Source organism: Triturus cristatus, chromosome 7 (assembly GCF_964204655.1).
Source record: "Triturus cristatus chromosome 7, aTriCri1.1, whole genome shotgun sequence".
In the NCBI taxonomy this organism is placed as follows: Eukaryota; Metazoa; Chordata; class Amphibia; order Caudata; family Salamandridae; genus Triturus; species Triturus cristatus.
The window spans coordinates 166,267,859-166,286,128 of NC_140590.1; the positions used below are offsets into that span (position 1 = coordinate 166,267,859).

Below are 18,270 nucleotides of genomic sequence, written 5' to 3' on the forward strand. Positions count from 1 at the left end.
GGGCACTTCATGCTCCTCTTTACCAGCCCCCGCCACTGGGAACACTCTCCTCTTCCCTCAGGGTCTCTGATTCAGCAGGGTGCTGTCTTCCCAGGCTCCCTGCGCCAGCCTCTCGCCAGGCTCTCCTTCTGGGACTCACCAGCCCCCGCCACTGGGAACACTCTCCTCTTCCCTCAGGGTCTCTGATTCAGCAGGGTGCTGTCTTCCCAGGCTCCCTGCGCCAGCCTCTCGCCAGGCTCTCCTTCTGGGACTCACCAGCCCCCGCCACTGGGAACACTCTCCTCTTCCCTCAGGGTCTCTGATTCAGCAGGGTGCTATCTTCCCAGGCTCCCTGCGCCAGCCTCTCGCCAGGCTCTCCTTCTGGGACTCACCAGCCCCCGCCACTGGGAACACTCTCCTCTTCCCTCAGGGTCTCTGATTCAGCAGGGTGCTGTCTTTACTGGCTCCCTGCGCCAGCCTCTCGCCAGGCTCTCCTTCTGGGACTCTGTTCTCCCTGCGCACAGGCCCCTGCTTCTGTGCACCAGTCCTGGGATCTTCATCTGGTGCTGATAGGGTCCTGGGGGCAGTCAGGGGGTCTCTCCTTCCAACTGCCCATTGCACCAGGCTCCAGCACCTTCACCCTCAGCAGACCACACCCCAGAGAGCTTCTCTTCCTGTGCAAGCACTTTTTAAAAGTTGAGTAGGGGGCTGGCATAAAGTCTCTGTTGGTCCTATCAAACAGCGACACATCACGTCCCTGCCCCTGCTCCCTCCTTCTTGTCCAGCCTCTGAGCTTGTTCAAAATGGTGTCGTCCAGGGTTTCTGGCCACATGTCTGAAGCCTCATCCCCCACGCTGCCTTCCCTCCTTGGTGCAGCCTTTGTGCCTGGCACCCAGTGACAGCTGCTAATTGATGAACCTGTATCCCCTCCCATCTTCTCTTCGTGGAGAGGAGGCCCCTAGCTTGTGGAAGAAAGGTTATCAATCCATCCAGCTGAGGTCAGCCCTCAGCCTGGGTCTGGTCCTGGCTGGCTCACAGAAATATGACAGTTCTGGATGACCCAAAAGCAGTACAAATATGACTTTGGACTCTGCAGAATACTTCTTTTCACCTCCAATACAATGGACTTTAGTGCATGTCTGGAAACTGTAGGCCTTGTGGAAGTTAATTTAGCCATGGGCCCCACATTCCCTTAGGGAAATAATGAAGTGAAAACACAGTAAGACACACTGACTTTCCCTGGCATGTTTCCAGTGTATAAAGCCTATTCCACCCAATACTGCATAAGTCCTGCCACACCATTCACTTTGTAGCCGCTCCTGGACTGCACACGCTAGGAATCTCCCCTGAGCTGCCCGTACACATGTGCACACGCATGTACACATGTGTCTGCATGTAATCAGCCCGGTGTCCCTTACTCCAGCTGCTGCGCAGTGGCCTGGTCAAGCCAGGGGAACACCAGTAAAATCCCCATGCAGTCTCTTACATCCTGAGTTCACTGTGGGTGAGTCCCAACTTATGAGGCTCCCCCACAGTAAAAGCTCAACAATTAGGTGCTCAAAAATCAAAAAATCCGGGCGGCCCATAGTGTCAGAACCACCTTCTAACAATCCCCCTTTGATATAATTGACAAAGCATTAATGCATATGCAACATATCCCCCTTCAAAATCATTGATAAAGCATTAACGCATACGCAACATATCCCCCTTCGATATTCTTGACAAAGCATTAATGTATATGCAACATATTCTCCTTCGATATCATTGACAAAGCTTTGACACATATGCAGCATATCCCACCTCAATATCATTGACAAAGCATTAACACATATGAAACACATCCCTCTTCGATATCATTGACAAAGCATTAATGCATATACAACTTATCCCCCTTCGATATTATTGACGATGCATTAATGCATGTGCAACATATCCCCCTTCGATATCATTGACAAAGGATTAACGCATTTGCAACATATCTCCTTTCGATATCATTGACTGAGTATTAATGCATATGCAACATATCCCCTTTCCATATCATTGACCGAGCATTATTGCATATGCAACATCTCCCCCTTCAATATCACTGACAAAGCATTCATTTATTTATTTTATTTATTTACTTGAGTTTTATATAGCGCTGGCTAGACCCGTAGGTATCAGAGTGCTTTACATGAAGAAAGTTACATAGGTTACAAGTTACACATTGTTACAGAATATACATCAGTTACAAGTTACATCAGTTGGTTCATTGCGTGTTGAAGGGTAAGGGGGTGATGTAAAAGGGTAACGGAGAGGCAGATAAAGCGGAGAGATGAAGGAATGTCTGCCCAATGTCCGGCTGGGTAGGTGACGGCCGAGGGGGAAGTCCACAGCCCATCTCCTCAATAGCTATCAGGTAGCTCCACCAGGCATCAGCCAAATAGCTAGGTCTCCATGGAGAAACATTTAAAGATCATAGAAGACAAGATGAATGGAGCGTAGAGGGGTAGGGTGAAGGGGAAGGAGGGAGATATGACAGAGAGACGAAGGAAAGACTGCCCAAAGTCCAGCTGGGCCGGTGACGGCCGAGGGGGAAGTCCACAACCCATCTCCTCTTTAGCTATTGGGTAGCTCCACCGGGTATCAGCCAGAAAGCTAGGTCTCCACCGTCGGAGGAAAGTTCAACAAGGTCTAAGTCCTGAAGGGTAAGCATGATGGGGGATAGGATCAAGGTCAGGTCGAAGTCTAGTTATTGTCCCAGAGTAGTAGCACAACGTGGTAGGGACTACTGTGGCAGCCATCTTGGGGTCAGGCAAGGGAAGTCTGACCTTGGTGTTACATTCGGCCAGTCCCATTATTATCTTTCGTTCGAAGGGGGGTGTTTGTTGAGCAATGGAGCAGCTAGAGGCCAGAGCCAGTGACCGCTTGCCTCCCGAGGAGGAGGATATTGCCGTGATATAGATACAAGGGGAGAAAAGGATGCCATTTTAAGATCAGGCTGGGCGCCTCCTATATCCCTCTCACTCTCTCATAAAAATTAATCAGTCTCAACAAAAATGAAGCCATGATTAATGCATATGCAACCTATCCCACCTTCGATAGTACTGACTAACATTGATAAACATTAAAGCAACTTACAATACAACTTCAACATGCACACTATTCCAAGCATAATATCGTGACCAGAACTTCTCCATACTCTTTTAACCAGAATAGGATTGTCTACATTCTCACAGTTCTAGCAGAACAAGTTTCCCATTCTATTTTCATGGCCTCTTAAAGTCTTAGTACACCCACGATGCATTTTTACTTTCATTCTGCTTCACCTTCCAACAAAACATAATGGGATCCGAACCACCTTCCTCATGTTCCCGACATTTAGAGTCCGACAACTCTACAACATGTAAACCTACTCTCACCACATACAAAGGAGCAGAAAATCTTGAAGTCCCTTCTTAACTCTTTGTCCTCGTTGTACAGGTATCCAATCATTCACCTTAAAACGATCCTGTACTTCTTGAACAGCCTGGCCCTGGAGCTTCCTTGATTTGTTAACATGTTCATCCTCATACGTTCTATTGCCTTGAAATATTGAACTACGCCTTAATTCTGAACGGAAATCCCTTGCTTTCGTCAATTTATATGGCGTTTCACTTTTATCATAATTGGGCATGGTGCGATATCATAAATATCATACCCAAATGTACAATGCCCCACATATGCGCTAAAGCTTCTTTCTCAGTAACAGAGTGTTTGAACCCAGCTGCCCTCAGCCTCCTAGATGCACATGCCAATGGTATACCCCATCCGTCCTTAACTTGTAAAAGGGCAGTGCCAATGCTATAGTAACTTGAATCCATTTCGATTATGGATTGACATTTAGTATCAAAGGTTTTAAAGCTGCCACTATAATAAATAAAATTATATATTTTCAAACTAAACTTGATTTTTAAAAAGTATTTTCAGCTATTAAGTGATTTCTGTTAATTATTTTGTAAGGCTATCAATTCATTATCTGAATGGTTAACTACAAGAGGTTACTTCTCTTAACCATAACACAAAATCACATCATATTAAAGATGTATCTTGGTTTCTGATTGATAATAATAATGCAGTGGCAATTTATTCAAGTGAATGATGCAGTTTGGCTATTCATTCTAGCATTCTCAAACTCTAGCGAGAGTATGTTAAGTAACAAACAACAGATGAACTGAACAAACCATTTGAAACCTGTTCAAACAACTCAAACCTGGTATACTCTCAACTGCTAGTGGATGTGCAAGAAATGTTGTCATTGATCCTGGACAGTAGAGCACATCTGTGCAGGCCTTGTGCTATTCAGTGGTCCAAAGCATCCCTGTTACACTTCATAGTAGCAACAGAAAACAATGTATTATCCTTGTTAGGAATGTGAGGTTTTGTAGAGCCCTTATATATAGTAAATATTGTTCACATTTCATGAGTGGTGTTGGAGAGAGCCAGAAGGAAGTGTGGCTGTTTTCTTCCTGTAAGACTATATCATAATAACAATAGTTTTGAATGTACCCCAGTACCCGCCTTACGTAGGACTGCGGCAGGTGTAGTAAAAACCATAACAATCTTCCTCTTGGATAGTATATTTGCCAAGGCAGCAAATTTATATGTGGAACTGCTTTTTTTGATTTGGGTAAATGTCACAGTAGACAGGACTCTGGGCTGACTGTAAGGCTTCTAGCACCAACATCCTAAACTGGGTGCACTACCTTTCCTAAATATTAGTTGATCGTGGAGCATTCCCAGACCATATGATAGTAACTGGCACTTATGGCTTGGCAAATAGATCATAAGACCTCACCACTATTGAATATTCCACCATTTTATGTATGGGACAGATAAATTTGGTGCACATAATTAAATTAGGTAAAATTATACCTGGAGTTACAGGACACGTTTTGAGTGTTTTCTCATGATTGCACCCACTCATTATCTGGCAGCTCTCCGTCGAGTTTCTTATTTCTTATTTCTATCAGTATTGTTATATGTGTCTGAAATATCTCTGAAAGTGATCTATAAAGCAGGGGCACCGTTTTTTTACCTCCTCCTCACATCGGTCAGTATGAATTGTAAAATGTTAGATGCTGCCGGTGTGATCATAGAATTCCCCTTCTTCAGATGAGCAGCTCTCACTGCTGCATTATAAGTCATAAAGTGATCTGCTGTGATGCCTAATGATTCTCTTCCATGGTCAATTGTACTAATTGTGCGACTGCGATATAGGAATTTGATATTTATAAACCTTACATTGATCCTGGGGTGCTTGCCTCTTGAAAATGCAGCATTTCTGGTGCAAAAATTTCTCAAACATCTATGCCAGGAAAGTCTGGTAACAATCAATTTTAACAAGTGAGTGCTCGTCCTTTGTCTCAAAAGAATGCCACATTTAAAGTGCCCACAGGATTTAGAACGTGAGGACACACTCCGCATTACCATAGCAACGCGAACGGGCATGCCGGGTCAAGTTGTTCTACCTTCTTCCCTACCTGAAACTGGGCTATTGAAGTTGGGTCATTGAAGCTGGGCTGCAAGATAATATAGTCACTAGTTGGGGGATCCCAATCCTCCCTTCCCTATTGGCACTTGTAATTGGTCCAGGACCACTCTTTTCCTGCCTTTACCCTAGATGAAATTAGAAAGCAAGGCGTGCATATCAGAAATGAATATTCCGAGGATGATGAACATTATTGCAGTCATGTTATACAAGGGTCAATGAATTATGGACATTTAAGAAAGTGCAATCTTACAAATGGTGATATTGTCCAACAGAAATAAACGGATTTATGCATGGACGCCATCAACTTGCCTAGTTTGCCCATCATCAGGTTTTCTTTATTGTGGAAGTTCTGCACGCCAGAGTTAAATAAAACATTTTAAATTCCATTGCAATAGAAACCTTTTCAGTTGCAATTGTTCCTCATCCTTCATTGGGTGTAATGGGAAAAGACAAGATTCCTAAGTTGTTATATCACTGGGTTAGGCCCATGTAACGAGGCAGTTTATTTCTTACATTATCCTCGCAAATAATATTTCCAAGCTGTGACCTTTTGCATACATTTGCACGCACGACAATGTTGGATTAGTTTGTCTGAAACTAAATATATTTTCCATATAGCTTCGCACAACATTATCACAATGCTCTGAACATCCTGTACAAGGTCTTGTTCCTTAGTACGTACAAATGTCACCACTATCTTTATCTATGGAGCGACAGGGCTATCTACATATCCACAACATCACTAATCTATGCGTACATCGCAAGGCTGGTTTCTATTATAAGAGATTAGCATCCAGATAAATTAGCAGAGGAGGTACTTCCGCTGACAGGGTCCTTGCCTGCTGAGAAATCACCATGCAGCAACCTGACATCTCGTGAGGGGTGTCCAGTTTGTGACTATTCCATCAGGTAATGCGGCTATTCGTCCCTTGGGGGGATTCTTGGCTCTACACCTACACACACTCTAGTTACACTCGGAGTAGGGTTCGCATAGTAGGCGTACGCTAGATTACTACTTTGTTTATATACCTGCATATATAGAACTATTTAGCACCATGACGGAACTATATCTACTATGTTGTTGGTACTTGTAATCATGTTTATCCACTTCTGTCTACTAATCATTGCAGCACATGTATTTTATGCAAGAATAACGTTGGTTCAATAAATATTATTGAAAACGTCCCACTGTGTATTCTCTGTATATTTCTCAGAGAATAAATTATCACGAGTGACTGAGTGAAAGGTTCTGTACTGGTTCCACGATTCCTGAGGAATCAGGGTTGTCATGTTCAGTGGTTGCCAGAAGCTATTAGCTCCCTTGTAGGTTAGGGGGCTTATGGTGGCACTGTGAGCTAGCTGGTCTATAGGCCAACATATCCTGCGGGGGTGTCCGGAATCAGTCTTGGCACCAAGCCCCTAGTTTATGTTGTCCGAACAATGCGCGGGTCCTACGGATAGTAGGAACTACATGAAAAGTTACCTCTAGGCCTTAAACATTGCTCAATTCCGCTAGGGAATCCAAAATTATAAGGATATCCCTCTTCACACTGTTCAGATAAAGCAAAGCATCAGCTGCGTACAGCAACATTATGTGGTGCCTGTTTGTTCGTGGTAATCCCCATCTGGGCATCTTTTCCAGGTGCCCCTGTCGTTTGAGTACAGTCCACATATGAATAGCCTGGTGCATACCTTGGCAATGGGGGATTCAAATACAGAAGGCTGATCCATGCTAGAACTGCGGTATCTATTTTCATCCTAGTAAGAACTGTCAATACAGAGAAGGAATTTGAAACTCTCCAATGACTGTACTTATTTGAAGAGGCCACCACTGGTGTTGGAACATTCTTAGGGATTGCATCCATGGTATGAAATAGCCACCACAAATACAAAGTTTTGCAGCTGGGACAAGTCCATTGGCCAATAATTTCCCCAATGTTTTGTAATGTAAATTTGACTTCTAGGGTATCATATCCTGGCTTTGTCTGCACCTTTACAATTTCCTTTATGATGCTTTATGGTCGAAGGAAGCCCTTTTCTTTTACAAACTCACACATGGACAGTAGGTGTGCAACTCATGTTGTGGGAAATTAGGTGCAGAATTTGCTTGAGAATCAGTCTGAAACAGATGCCTTATGCAAGTTTATCTGTGGCCATTGAAGTAAAGGGTCTATCTCAGTATCCTATTGTTTCTGTGATGGATTCCAGCTATACTTAGATTCCTAATGCCATACTGTGGGTTGGGGGCACTTAATAGAGTTGACTGTAATAGTCAGTGAACTCTCCATCTAGGCCACCCTGGGTACCGGCGGTTAGGATTTTTAGTTCTTCTGAAGAGACTAACCTGGCGAACATCTCCCTATCCTATCACCATTTTGTGTAATGTTTTCTTGTGTATTATATATAGTCACAACATCTCATTGTGTCAAAAGTGGTTTAAAGTACATTGTAGGTGTTGGGTAGTCTGAGTTTCACCTCATAATATATTTTCTAATTCTGTTAAGGACTGTTTGAGATTGAATGCTTCACTTTATAGGATTATCTTTGCTCTGTCAGAAGTCTTAATGTCTTTCCCAAAGCACTACTCTAAAGACTTCTCATTTGGCCAATGCATCTGGGACTGAGCCCTCTTTCTCCTTGAAATCATTAACTATACCTGCTCTTATAGTACTTTTGCAGCTGCATCCTGTAGATCAGTAGGTTGCAGAGGGTATATCAGTGATTTGTGTGCCCCACTCCAGCATCACTAATAAAGGATCATACTCAGATAGTATACAGTTTAAGTACTCGGAATTGTATGTTAGGATCACCAGCACAGTTGTACCAAGGAACATATAGCTAAATTGATGTGTAGATCGTGGCCAGTGCCTTGAGACGCTTACGGGTGAATAGTCAAGCTCTATAAGAAACCTGCTTGATTGATACTGCAGATCTGAAAGAGTATATACATGCTCCTGTGTGCATGTCCCAAAATATGTCAGAGCCATGTGGGACATTCCAAATAGTTGTCCCACTCCTCCATTTCTGGTGTAGTTTGATGACTTATTCGATCGAGGGATGGGTTTCCTGCAGACATGCTATAGTGTCAATATATTCCCTATCTCAATGTCACTGTATTTGTTGTTCCATTGTTACAATATTCCCTATTCTAGTTTCAATGCATTCCTTGTCCCAGTGTCAGTGTATCAAGTTTCACTATGTTTCCTGTTTCAGTGTATCTATATCTGTGTGTCCTGCATCTCAGTGTGACTGTATTCTATCTGGAGCACCATAATACCACCCTAGTGCGTTCCGTGCTCCAGCGTTATTGTATTCGCTCCCGCTTCAGTTTTTCCCCTGTCTCGTTGCTCCTGTATTCTCTGCCCCTGTAACGTTGTGATCTCTTATTCAGAGACCAAGGCTGTTTCTGGTCTGCACATCCTTTTCTCTGAACCATCACACATGTGTAGTCAAGTTGGTGTGCAGTACAACCTCTACACTTGAAATTGTAGTGGTGGTTTAAGATTTGGCTACCTTGGTAATGGAGTGCAAAAATGGCACAGAGGTTTCTATTCGACAATAGAAATATCTTAAGTAGAAGAAACCCTCAATTTTCGCAAAAATGACCACTCTTCATGTTGTCAACATGATTGAATATTTGTGTAAATCAGGGAGATTCTATTAACAGTAACAGGATTATTCGGTTTACTAATTTGATCCCAAAATGCATATGCTGCATCTTCGAAATGATAAAATATTAAAGAAAATGTGTGTCTCTACTAGTAGAATTTCTTTTATTTTCACATTATTCCTTCCTCTTCTTTGTTAGAACAATTTGGGATCGGCCCAGGGATTGAAGAGCCCACCACTCCAATGGGTCCACCACGAGGTAAGCAAAGACATAGCAAAGGTGGGATGTAGAGGTTGGTACTGGGGATGGAGCGCATAGACATACTTAACATAGGTTCAATCTCTAACAAATGACAAGACAACTGCTGCACAACTATACCAGAAAGCTGATTTTTTGATGAGGGTTGGCCACTATCCACCAATCTCTTGTATGCATGACCTGGTGGCCACCCCCTATCTCTCGTACCTAGGACATGGCTTCATATGTTCCATCAGGACATATCCTTCCTAGCTCCAGTAAACAGGACCTGGTATTAGAGATGTTGTTTGGATACGACCCGACATGCCCAACACTAGTACCTTGACTTGTGGGACAAAAATGATGGTAGGCCATGCCTATGGTAGGATAATGGCAGAGCTCATCTACCCTTGTGTGTCCAGGATGTGTGCACTCCCTCCCACATGTCGTATCCTACAGGTACAGTCACCAATCCTGGTGTACCACAACTTCACCCATCTTCAAAGCCTCAGCTGCAACCTGCCTGTCACTGATACGTACTAGCTTCTCCCTGGAATGATGGTATTCCATATTTCATCTATCTCTGATGCACAAGTGTGGTGTTCAACATAACTGCAGCCCAGGACATGCCCTACTTTGGAATACTTTCAATGAAGATAATGCATCACGCCTAAGTCACATCCCGCCTTTCTCTAGCATCACAGACTTTCTGTCAGAAGTGGTGGAAGGTTCACACTTCTAGAGGTAATGCTAGGCCATGCACCTCCCTCATCTGATATCCCAAACCTGCTATCAGAAAGGATGGTTGGCTGCATCCAAACTAATTTAAAATGCCCTATCTCTGCTGTCCTGAGGAAATGGTTGTTGCATCCCTCCAGTACCCAGGACCTAACTGATCTTAAGCCCAACCCATCTGAGATGCTCTAGTCCACACAGGATCTCTGATAGCATCTTGAGACCCTCACGGGTGAGTAGCTGAGCTATACATGCCCCCGATTGATTATAGCATGACCTCGCTTTCAGAGATGAAAGGAGGCCCTGCTTTATCTGGTGTGGTACCCTGGACTTGACCCGAGATAGTGATAGTCCCTGGACATCCCATCTCTAGGTCGGCAAACTTTGCTTCAGAGATGATCATAAGTCATGTTTCACTCATCTGTAGTAATCTGGACCTGACATCAGAGTTTGGAATGTCATCCCTAACCAAACTGTTGGGCCACAGTCCTAATGTGAGAGATGATGATAGGTCCTCTCCTAACCAGCTCTGGAACTCATGGCAGATGGCTTCAGAGAAGATGGGACCCATCACTGGTACCAGAGATCTGTTGGCATCGATGATGCAAGGTACACCTGGTTGTATGTAGGTGGTTGCAGGTGGGACCTCCGAAAATCATGTTAGAGATCAAAACTTCTTTTGCATCATCAGTCTTTCACCCAGAAAAAGAGAAAGAAGGTAGAAAAGTGGGAAAGAAGGAGGAAGAATGTAGAAAAGGGGGAGAAGGATTAAGAAAATCATGAAAAATAGTGGCAACCTGAGAAAGCAGGGTTGGGGAAAGAAACTTAAAGAGTGAGATAAAGTGTAAGGGAGTGAATTGATGGATGAAAGAGGCATGAGGTGGAATTAAGGTTAATCACCCTTAGCAACCACAACAAACACTTTCGGGCACCAGCACTTATTATTTTACAGATTCATCACTAGATGCACTCTACCCGCTACTTATCTGGGACCTGACCTCAGATATCAGTAGATCACACTGTGCCTATCAGGGCTTGGCTTGAGATTTGAGAGTATGCTTCAGCCTGCGAGTATATACGAACCAGAAACCGTAATTTTGAAATGATTCTAGTTTCCGCCTTTCTAGTTACTTTATTGGAGGGCTGGCTTCATTAATGGTAGTTGTTTTTTCGTCACCCATCTTTGGTTCCCAGAAGCTAAGGACAAAGGTAATAGCAGTCTTCCATGCCCATCTATAGCAGCTGGTATCTAGCTTCAGATCTAATGGTGGGTAAGCCCAGCCCATGTCTGGTAACCAGGATGTGTTTCAGATCTAATGGCAGGCCCTGCCACACACAACTCTGGAACACACAATCTGCCTTTAGATCTTCTTCCATGCTCTTCTTCCATGCTTTTCCCCACAAAAGCCTAATAGTCAGAGGTCTGATAATATGCTCTGCAGACCCATCTCTTGGACCCAGGATCTGCTTTCCGATCTGATGAAGAGCCATGTCCTACCCATCTCTGGTATTCAAGATCTGCTTCATACTCGATGGTCTGGAGCTTCCTATTCATCTGTGACAGAGGATATGGGTCTTCGTAAATGATTGCATGTCATGTTCTGCATATGTCTGAAGCCCACAGTCTAATTCCGTAGACGGTGGCAGGCCATACCCTGTCCATCTCCAGCACATGCAGCCTAGCTTTAAGTTGGCTACAGACCATGCCTCGCTGGTATAATTCATTTGGTGTAGTGGATAAAAGTAGGCCGCTTCCCAGCAATCTTGTGTACCTGGGACTCCATAGGTTTCGACAACTTTTTTTTTTAAAGTAAACTTTTATTTCCATTCCAATACACATAAAATGCATAGTACATCTGAATAGGGTCACGCAACAATCCAGCACCAATGAACGAATGCTCCATTGCGCATCCCTACTCTCAGGACATATCATGATGTACATGTTTATAACAATAGTAACAGTATAAAACCAGACATAATTCTCCTCTCTAATTAGACCATTATCACCCCTAGCAATGCTTGCAAATCAAATTCCAATTACTGCCTGGGAAGGCTCCACGCACCCTCTTGGCCAGCATCTGACAGCCTTTTAGTTAGTAGTCAGAAGCCCTGGATATAGAAGCAGCGCACGCCAGTGTCGCAGTCTAAGTGGACCAGTATACCAAAGTATCCGTTAGGGTACCCCCCTTCAGAGATCAAGGATCTACAGATATGGCAGTGCGGAACACTAGTGGAGGGACTCCTACCACCTGTATCAACTCCACTTCTACTGTCCATCCCCTTTGGACTTCAACCGTCTGGCGGTGGTGCTTCAAAGTCACTAAGCAATAGCCTATGGCTCGGTGTAGTGCAAGAATGAGATCCGGATTGTTTCAAACCCTTGGAGGCGACCCTGAGGTTTAGAGATATGCCTCTCGTATGAAGCTGGCCTGAAAAGTTCTGCAATCCATTCCTCATGTGTAGGAATGACAGGTATCCACCAATGCCTAAAATTTCACATTTTCACCACTATTAAAGCTGTTGCCAACCTCCCACGCCAATGCAGGGACATGTCATCTGTGTCAAATATGTCATGCAGAACAGCCCGTTTGGCTGACTTTTCAAAATGTTTCCACCACACGTCTATGAGATGCATTAGGGCAGTGGTTATTAACCTGTGGTTCGAGGACCCCTGGGGGGTCTGCAAGGCCTAGTTAGGGTGTCCACAACTGTTTTACAAAATTAAATAACATTAAAATTAGTCTAATAAAATTAATAAAGTATATGCGGATAAAGATTCAAAATAGAAAATGTGAAAACTTTATGTATGTTTGATTGTGAATTGCACAAAAGATTTCAATATTTGAGCATTTGTTTGGTGTATACTTGTTTTTGTACTTTTGTGTATTATTTTGAGGTCCAAATCATAGCAATAGCTTAGGTTGCGTATCCCCAGCTACCAATAATGACTCAGTGGGGGACTCCGGATTCCAGTAAGAATTCAGTGGGGTCCATGAAAGTCAAAAGGCTAAGAACCGCTGCATTAAGGTCAAAGTCTGTGCGATGAGTTCCAGTACATGTTCCTGACCCTCAGACAGGAAGTCAGCACTGAGTAAGATAGAAGGAGCCCTAGAAAAAAGGGTGAGGTGTTGAACACGTTGGTGTTTTGGGGAGGGAACCTTGAGATATCTGATGGCGGGAGGTGGCTCAGGGTTTTGAGACTTTCACATCTGCTCTGCTCATGACTGTGTTTCTCCTCCAGAAGCCTTTGCGCTCCCGCTCTACCTCATTGTCACTCTGGCTGCCATGGGGGCGGTCATCCTCATCTCGAATGCCACGTTCATTGGATGCTTGATCCGGAAACGCTGTGCCCGCTCAGGTAATGTATGGGATGGGATACCACACCTCATCACTTTGCTGATAGAAGCTTACACTGGCAGGGTCTGGTAAGGAAAGCTCAAACTGCAAGAGCATCACAGCAGGCACTGATGGCCGGGACATAGAAGTTACTCTTTTGCTGATGATTTGCTTTGGCAGTCTGTTGTCAAGATCACAAGGGTGGGAGTTTATAGATGAATGAGACCTAAAAGCAACTTTACGGACTTGGGGGATCTCTCAATGTGTTGGTGTGGGTACAGTGGTCACACATGAAGCTCTCTAGGGTTTGATAGGTCAGTTGCCTTGATTTACCCTGAACCAGATTTGTTTACACTTTCAGGAGGCGGTTTGTGATATGCAGAAACATGTGTTGCTTTTTAAACCACATCGGACCATTTTATGCTGGTCAAAGGCGACTTTTGGGGGTGGTTGAGAGCAGGGTCGGACTGGCCTTCAAGGCAATCAGGCTGTGCCTGACGGGCTTGTCTTTCAGGTCACTGTGTGGCAGTAGCGTAGCCCCAGGCGGCACTATTTTGGGGGAGGACAAAGGCATTCAGATAAGGCTCGGCTTGCTTTTGTGGACGTTCGGGACGGGCAGAGAAGGAATAGGACTTGGGCAATATCCTCTTTTTTTTAGGTCTCGCATAGGGCAGCGCATGCGCTGGTAGTGGTGAAACTCCACCCATTATGTTTTTATTTGTTTTGTCACTTACCATTGGTTACATCCGACATTGCTCTTCTTATCTCGCTCATTAATTGGCTGGTGGTCCGATACCTCACTTCCATTTTGATTCCGTTTTGCCGGAAGCAGCATTGACCAACTACAGTTTAGTTCCGCTGCTCAGCCTTAACTATTCATTTAGGGACTACTTCCTTGTTACTTTACTGTTTACACAACACCCTACTTTACCTCTCTGATAGCTGCAGCACACTAAATTATTTCTTTATTGAAATTTAACGTTATTATGCAGCGGCATGCCATGCTTGAAGTTTATGGCAGATAGCCGCTTTCTCTGCAACTCGAGTTGCCTCTTTCTGCCCCTCAGGAGAAAGGGCTTCTGCCGCTGCTTGTCAAGCGCCGGGTTCTCCACGGAGGCAAAATGCTGCAAGTTCCCAGTGCCCGTTCCACGGAACCCTCCGCCTATAGCGTAGAGGCTCTGAGAAAGGGGAAGGGGATTGGGACAGAGAAGAGAAGAGACACTCCGACTGATCCTGAACTCCCTCTCCGTCTTTCTATAGAGTCTTCTGTAATCCTCTACTTGTGGTGATGGAGAGTTCCTAATGCACACAAGGAGAAATAACTTAAGACAACACTCTCTCTGATGCTTTTCCCATTGACTACTCTTAGACCTTTTCTTATCCCCTCCTACCAGGTTCTGCAAGAGTCTAGCCTCTCTTCTATGGAATAAGTAACTCCAGTTTCGTAGTTCTTTTCACTGAAGATACCTAATGCACACAAAGAAATAACCTCTGGTTAAGCATCCACATCCCTCCACCTCCCAACTCAAATTAATGCTTGTCAACAGTTCCCACCTATTGATGAATTCTTGTTCTTAGGAAGAAATAGTTAGGTTGAATTAGGTTTAAGTGACTAATACATGGTGCGCTGTCCAGACGAGTTCATTTGCTTTATATTCTTTAAGAAGAAAGCAAAACTCTAGTCAGTTCTAACTTCTTGACTTCGCAAAGAGGAAACGCGCAAAAAGGAACTAGGGAGGAAAGGTAGGAAGGAAAGGATAGGTGAGACGCAATATTGTGTTGAGGATAGGGAAAGTTCCACAGGAAAGCGGATGCTCTGTAGGCTCCTTCTAGATACGTAATTAGTTGAGTCTTACTTGAAGCTGCTGACGAGGGAACACGCTGAAACAGACTTCCCTCATTGCTCGAACCCAGACTGACTCTCCGAGTATTCTGTCATGCCGCGGAGAAGAAGGGTCACAGGATACTCAGCAGAATCTTAAGATGACGAAAGCCCTTCTCAGAAGGCGTGTTGAAACCTCCCTCACTGACTCAGACCAGAGCCGCGAGGTAGCCTTCAACAACCGCATCCAATTTTTATACACGCGTTATATTTATAACGCGGAAGGAAATCCTCCCGGATTGAATTTTACCGCGGAGAATTCAAATACGAACTTCACTCTTCACTGGTCAAATTGAAGTGCGCAGTTCGACGCGCATTCGCGCGGCTCGAAATCTCGAGTCCCGCGAAAGTTAATGTCTCAAAGCATTGTGTGTACTGCTGATGGCAAATGGGGCAGCCATCTTGAAACATGCACCATCTACTTCAAGTTCAACCACAGGTTGAACTTGGATGGTTTCACCAAGACTCTGCGTCTATTTTTGACTCCCCCACTGATGGCATTTATCTGATTCCTGACAGTACCCCCTCTCAATGACCGATTCATCGGTCTTGGTTTCAAAGGGTGTTGCAAGTGAAAACGTTTGATCAGCGAAGGGGCATGGACATTTTCAACTGGCTCCCAACATCTTTCTTCTGGCCCATAACCCTTCCAATCAATCAAATAGAACAGTTTCTTTCGAATTCTTTTTGAGTCCAAAATTTCTTTAACTTCATACTCTGAGTGTCCCTCAATCTTCAAAGGAGGTGGTGGTTTGCCCAGGCGAACGTGGGGGGCTACCTTTTTAAGAAGGGACACATGGAAAACAGAATGGATCCCTAGATTAGAGGGAAGTTTGAGTTTGATTGTCACTGGCCCTGAAACTTTCTCCACAGGGTAGGGACCAACAAAACGTGGTTGAAATTTCCTATTACCCTTCAAATGCAGGTGGCGGGAAGACAACCATACAAAATCTCCCTCTTGGTAGGTTGGAGTCTTTTTTCGATGTTTGTCTGCCTGTCTCTTGTACTTGTCTTTAGCTTTTAACAAATTGAGTTCAGCTGATTTATGGACTGAGGAGAGATTCCCTAAAAGATTCTTAACTGCTGGAACCCCTAAGTTCTCCTGAAAACTAAAGGGATTTGGGTGTAAACCAAAATTCAAGAAGAATGGGGAATACCCAGTGGAAACATTCTTGGCATTATTATGTGCGAATTCTACCATCCAAAGTAAATCAGCCCATTCACCGCCCTGATCCAGAAGGAACAGACGAATATATTGTTCTAGCTCTTGGTTGACTCTTTAGGTCTGCCCATCTGTCTCTGGGTGATAACTGGTTGAATGCCTGATTTCCACCCCCAGTCCCTGCATGAACGCCTTCCAAAAATGGGACACAAACTGAGGACCCCGGTCCAAAATCAACATCTTTGGAATCCCATGAATTTTCACTATGTTCTCACTAAAAAGTCTAGCAAGTTCTTGGGCAGTGGGCACCCCTTTTACTGGGACAAAATGACTCATCTTTGTAAAAGTATCCACTACCACCAATACTGTGTCAAACCCATGACTCAGAGGAAGGTCAACTATCAGATCTAAAGTGACAGTGTGCCAAGGATGGTTGGGGGTGGGCAAAGGTTGCAAAAACCCCTGAGGACTCTGCCTACTGGATTTCCCACGGGCACAGAGTCCACAAGTTTCTACATATTGCTTGATCTGAGAATTCATGTTAGGCCACCAAAAATAACGCTGAATTAAGTCTTGGGTTTTGAGTGTACCTTTATGCCCGGCTAAAGGTTGATCGTGGCAGTCTTTCAAGGCTCGTTTTTGGATCTCTTTAGTGGGTAGGTACAGATCACCATGATGATAGGGCAAAGAATCCCGAATCTCTCTACCACACTCCTGATTCACCCAGTCCTTCATTTCAATCTCAGTCATCTGCTTTCCAATTTCTTTCTTGTAATCCGACATGGTCAGAGACAACACAATCTTGGATACTGGAATGATGGGCTGAGGCTCTACTGGATGTTCTGCGGACTCAGTTTGAATCCGGGACAAGGCGTCAGCTATGCCATTCTTGTTCCCAGGACGATATGTGATCACAAAATCAAAATCTGCAAAGTAAAGGGACCAGCGTAATTGACGAGGTGTCAAAGTCTTGGCGGATCTTAGAAATTGAAGATTCTTGTGGTCTGTAAACACCGTTATGGTATGTCTAGCTCCCAACAGATAGTGTCTCCATTCTTGGAAAGCATCTTTCACAGCTAACAATTCTTTCTCTGCAATGGTATAATTAATTTCAGCTGGATTCAACTTTCTTGACCGAAATGCCACTGGGTGTAATTGCCCAGTAGATTTATGCCGTTGTGACAAAACACCACCGATGGCTTGATCAGAAGCATCCGCTTCCACAAAGAAAGGTTCAAGGTTCGCCTGGATCCGCATGAAGCAATATCGGGGCAGAGGTGAAACTCTTCTTTAGATAGTCAAACGCTTGTTCAGCTTCTTCACCCCAATGAAATTTTGCTCCCTTCTTGAGAAGTCTAGTAATGGGTATGATTTTCTGGGAAAATCCCAAAATGAATCGCCGATAGAAGTTGGCGAAACCCAAGAAACGCTGTACTTCTTTCACATCTTTGGGAGGTGGCCAATCCACTACTGACTGCACTTTCTTTCTGTCCATTGTAATTCCGTCAGGAGAGAGAATGAATCCTAAAAACTCCACAGAACGCACACTGAAAGCACATTTCTCCAGTTTCACATAAAGCTGGTGCTGACAAAGCCTTTCTAGGACGGATTTAACATGTTCAGTATGTTCTTGTGTATCTTTGGAAAAGATTAAGATATCATCCAGGTAGCCCACTGCAATCTTGTCAATTAAATCTCCCATGATATCGTTAATGAAGTACTGAAAGGCCGCCGGGGCATTACACTGGTATTCGAACAGCCCATATTTAGTTCTAAAAGCAGTCTTCCACTCATGGCCTTTCTTCATCCGAATGATG

At 44.2% G+C, this 18,270-nt stretch overlaps 1 protein-coding gene across 2 annotated transcripts in view; it reads left to right on the forward strand.

The window, feature by feature from the left end:
• The window catches only part of NPHS1 (NPHS1 adhesion molecule, nephrin), a 526,308-nt gene that overhangs the window by 469,093 nt on the left and 38,945 nt on the right, over nt 1-18,270 (forward strand). For both annotated transcript variants that reach the window (XM_085615945.1, XM_085615944.1), the window contains exons 26-27: nt 9,300-9,359; nt 13,315-13,431. In XM_085615945.1, the coding sequence (XP_085472071.1) occupies nt 9,300-9,359; nt 13,315-13,431 (177 nt within the window). The remainder of the gene's footprint in view (nt 1-9,299; nt 9,360-13,314; nt 13,432-18,270) is intronic.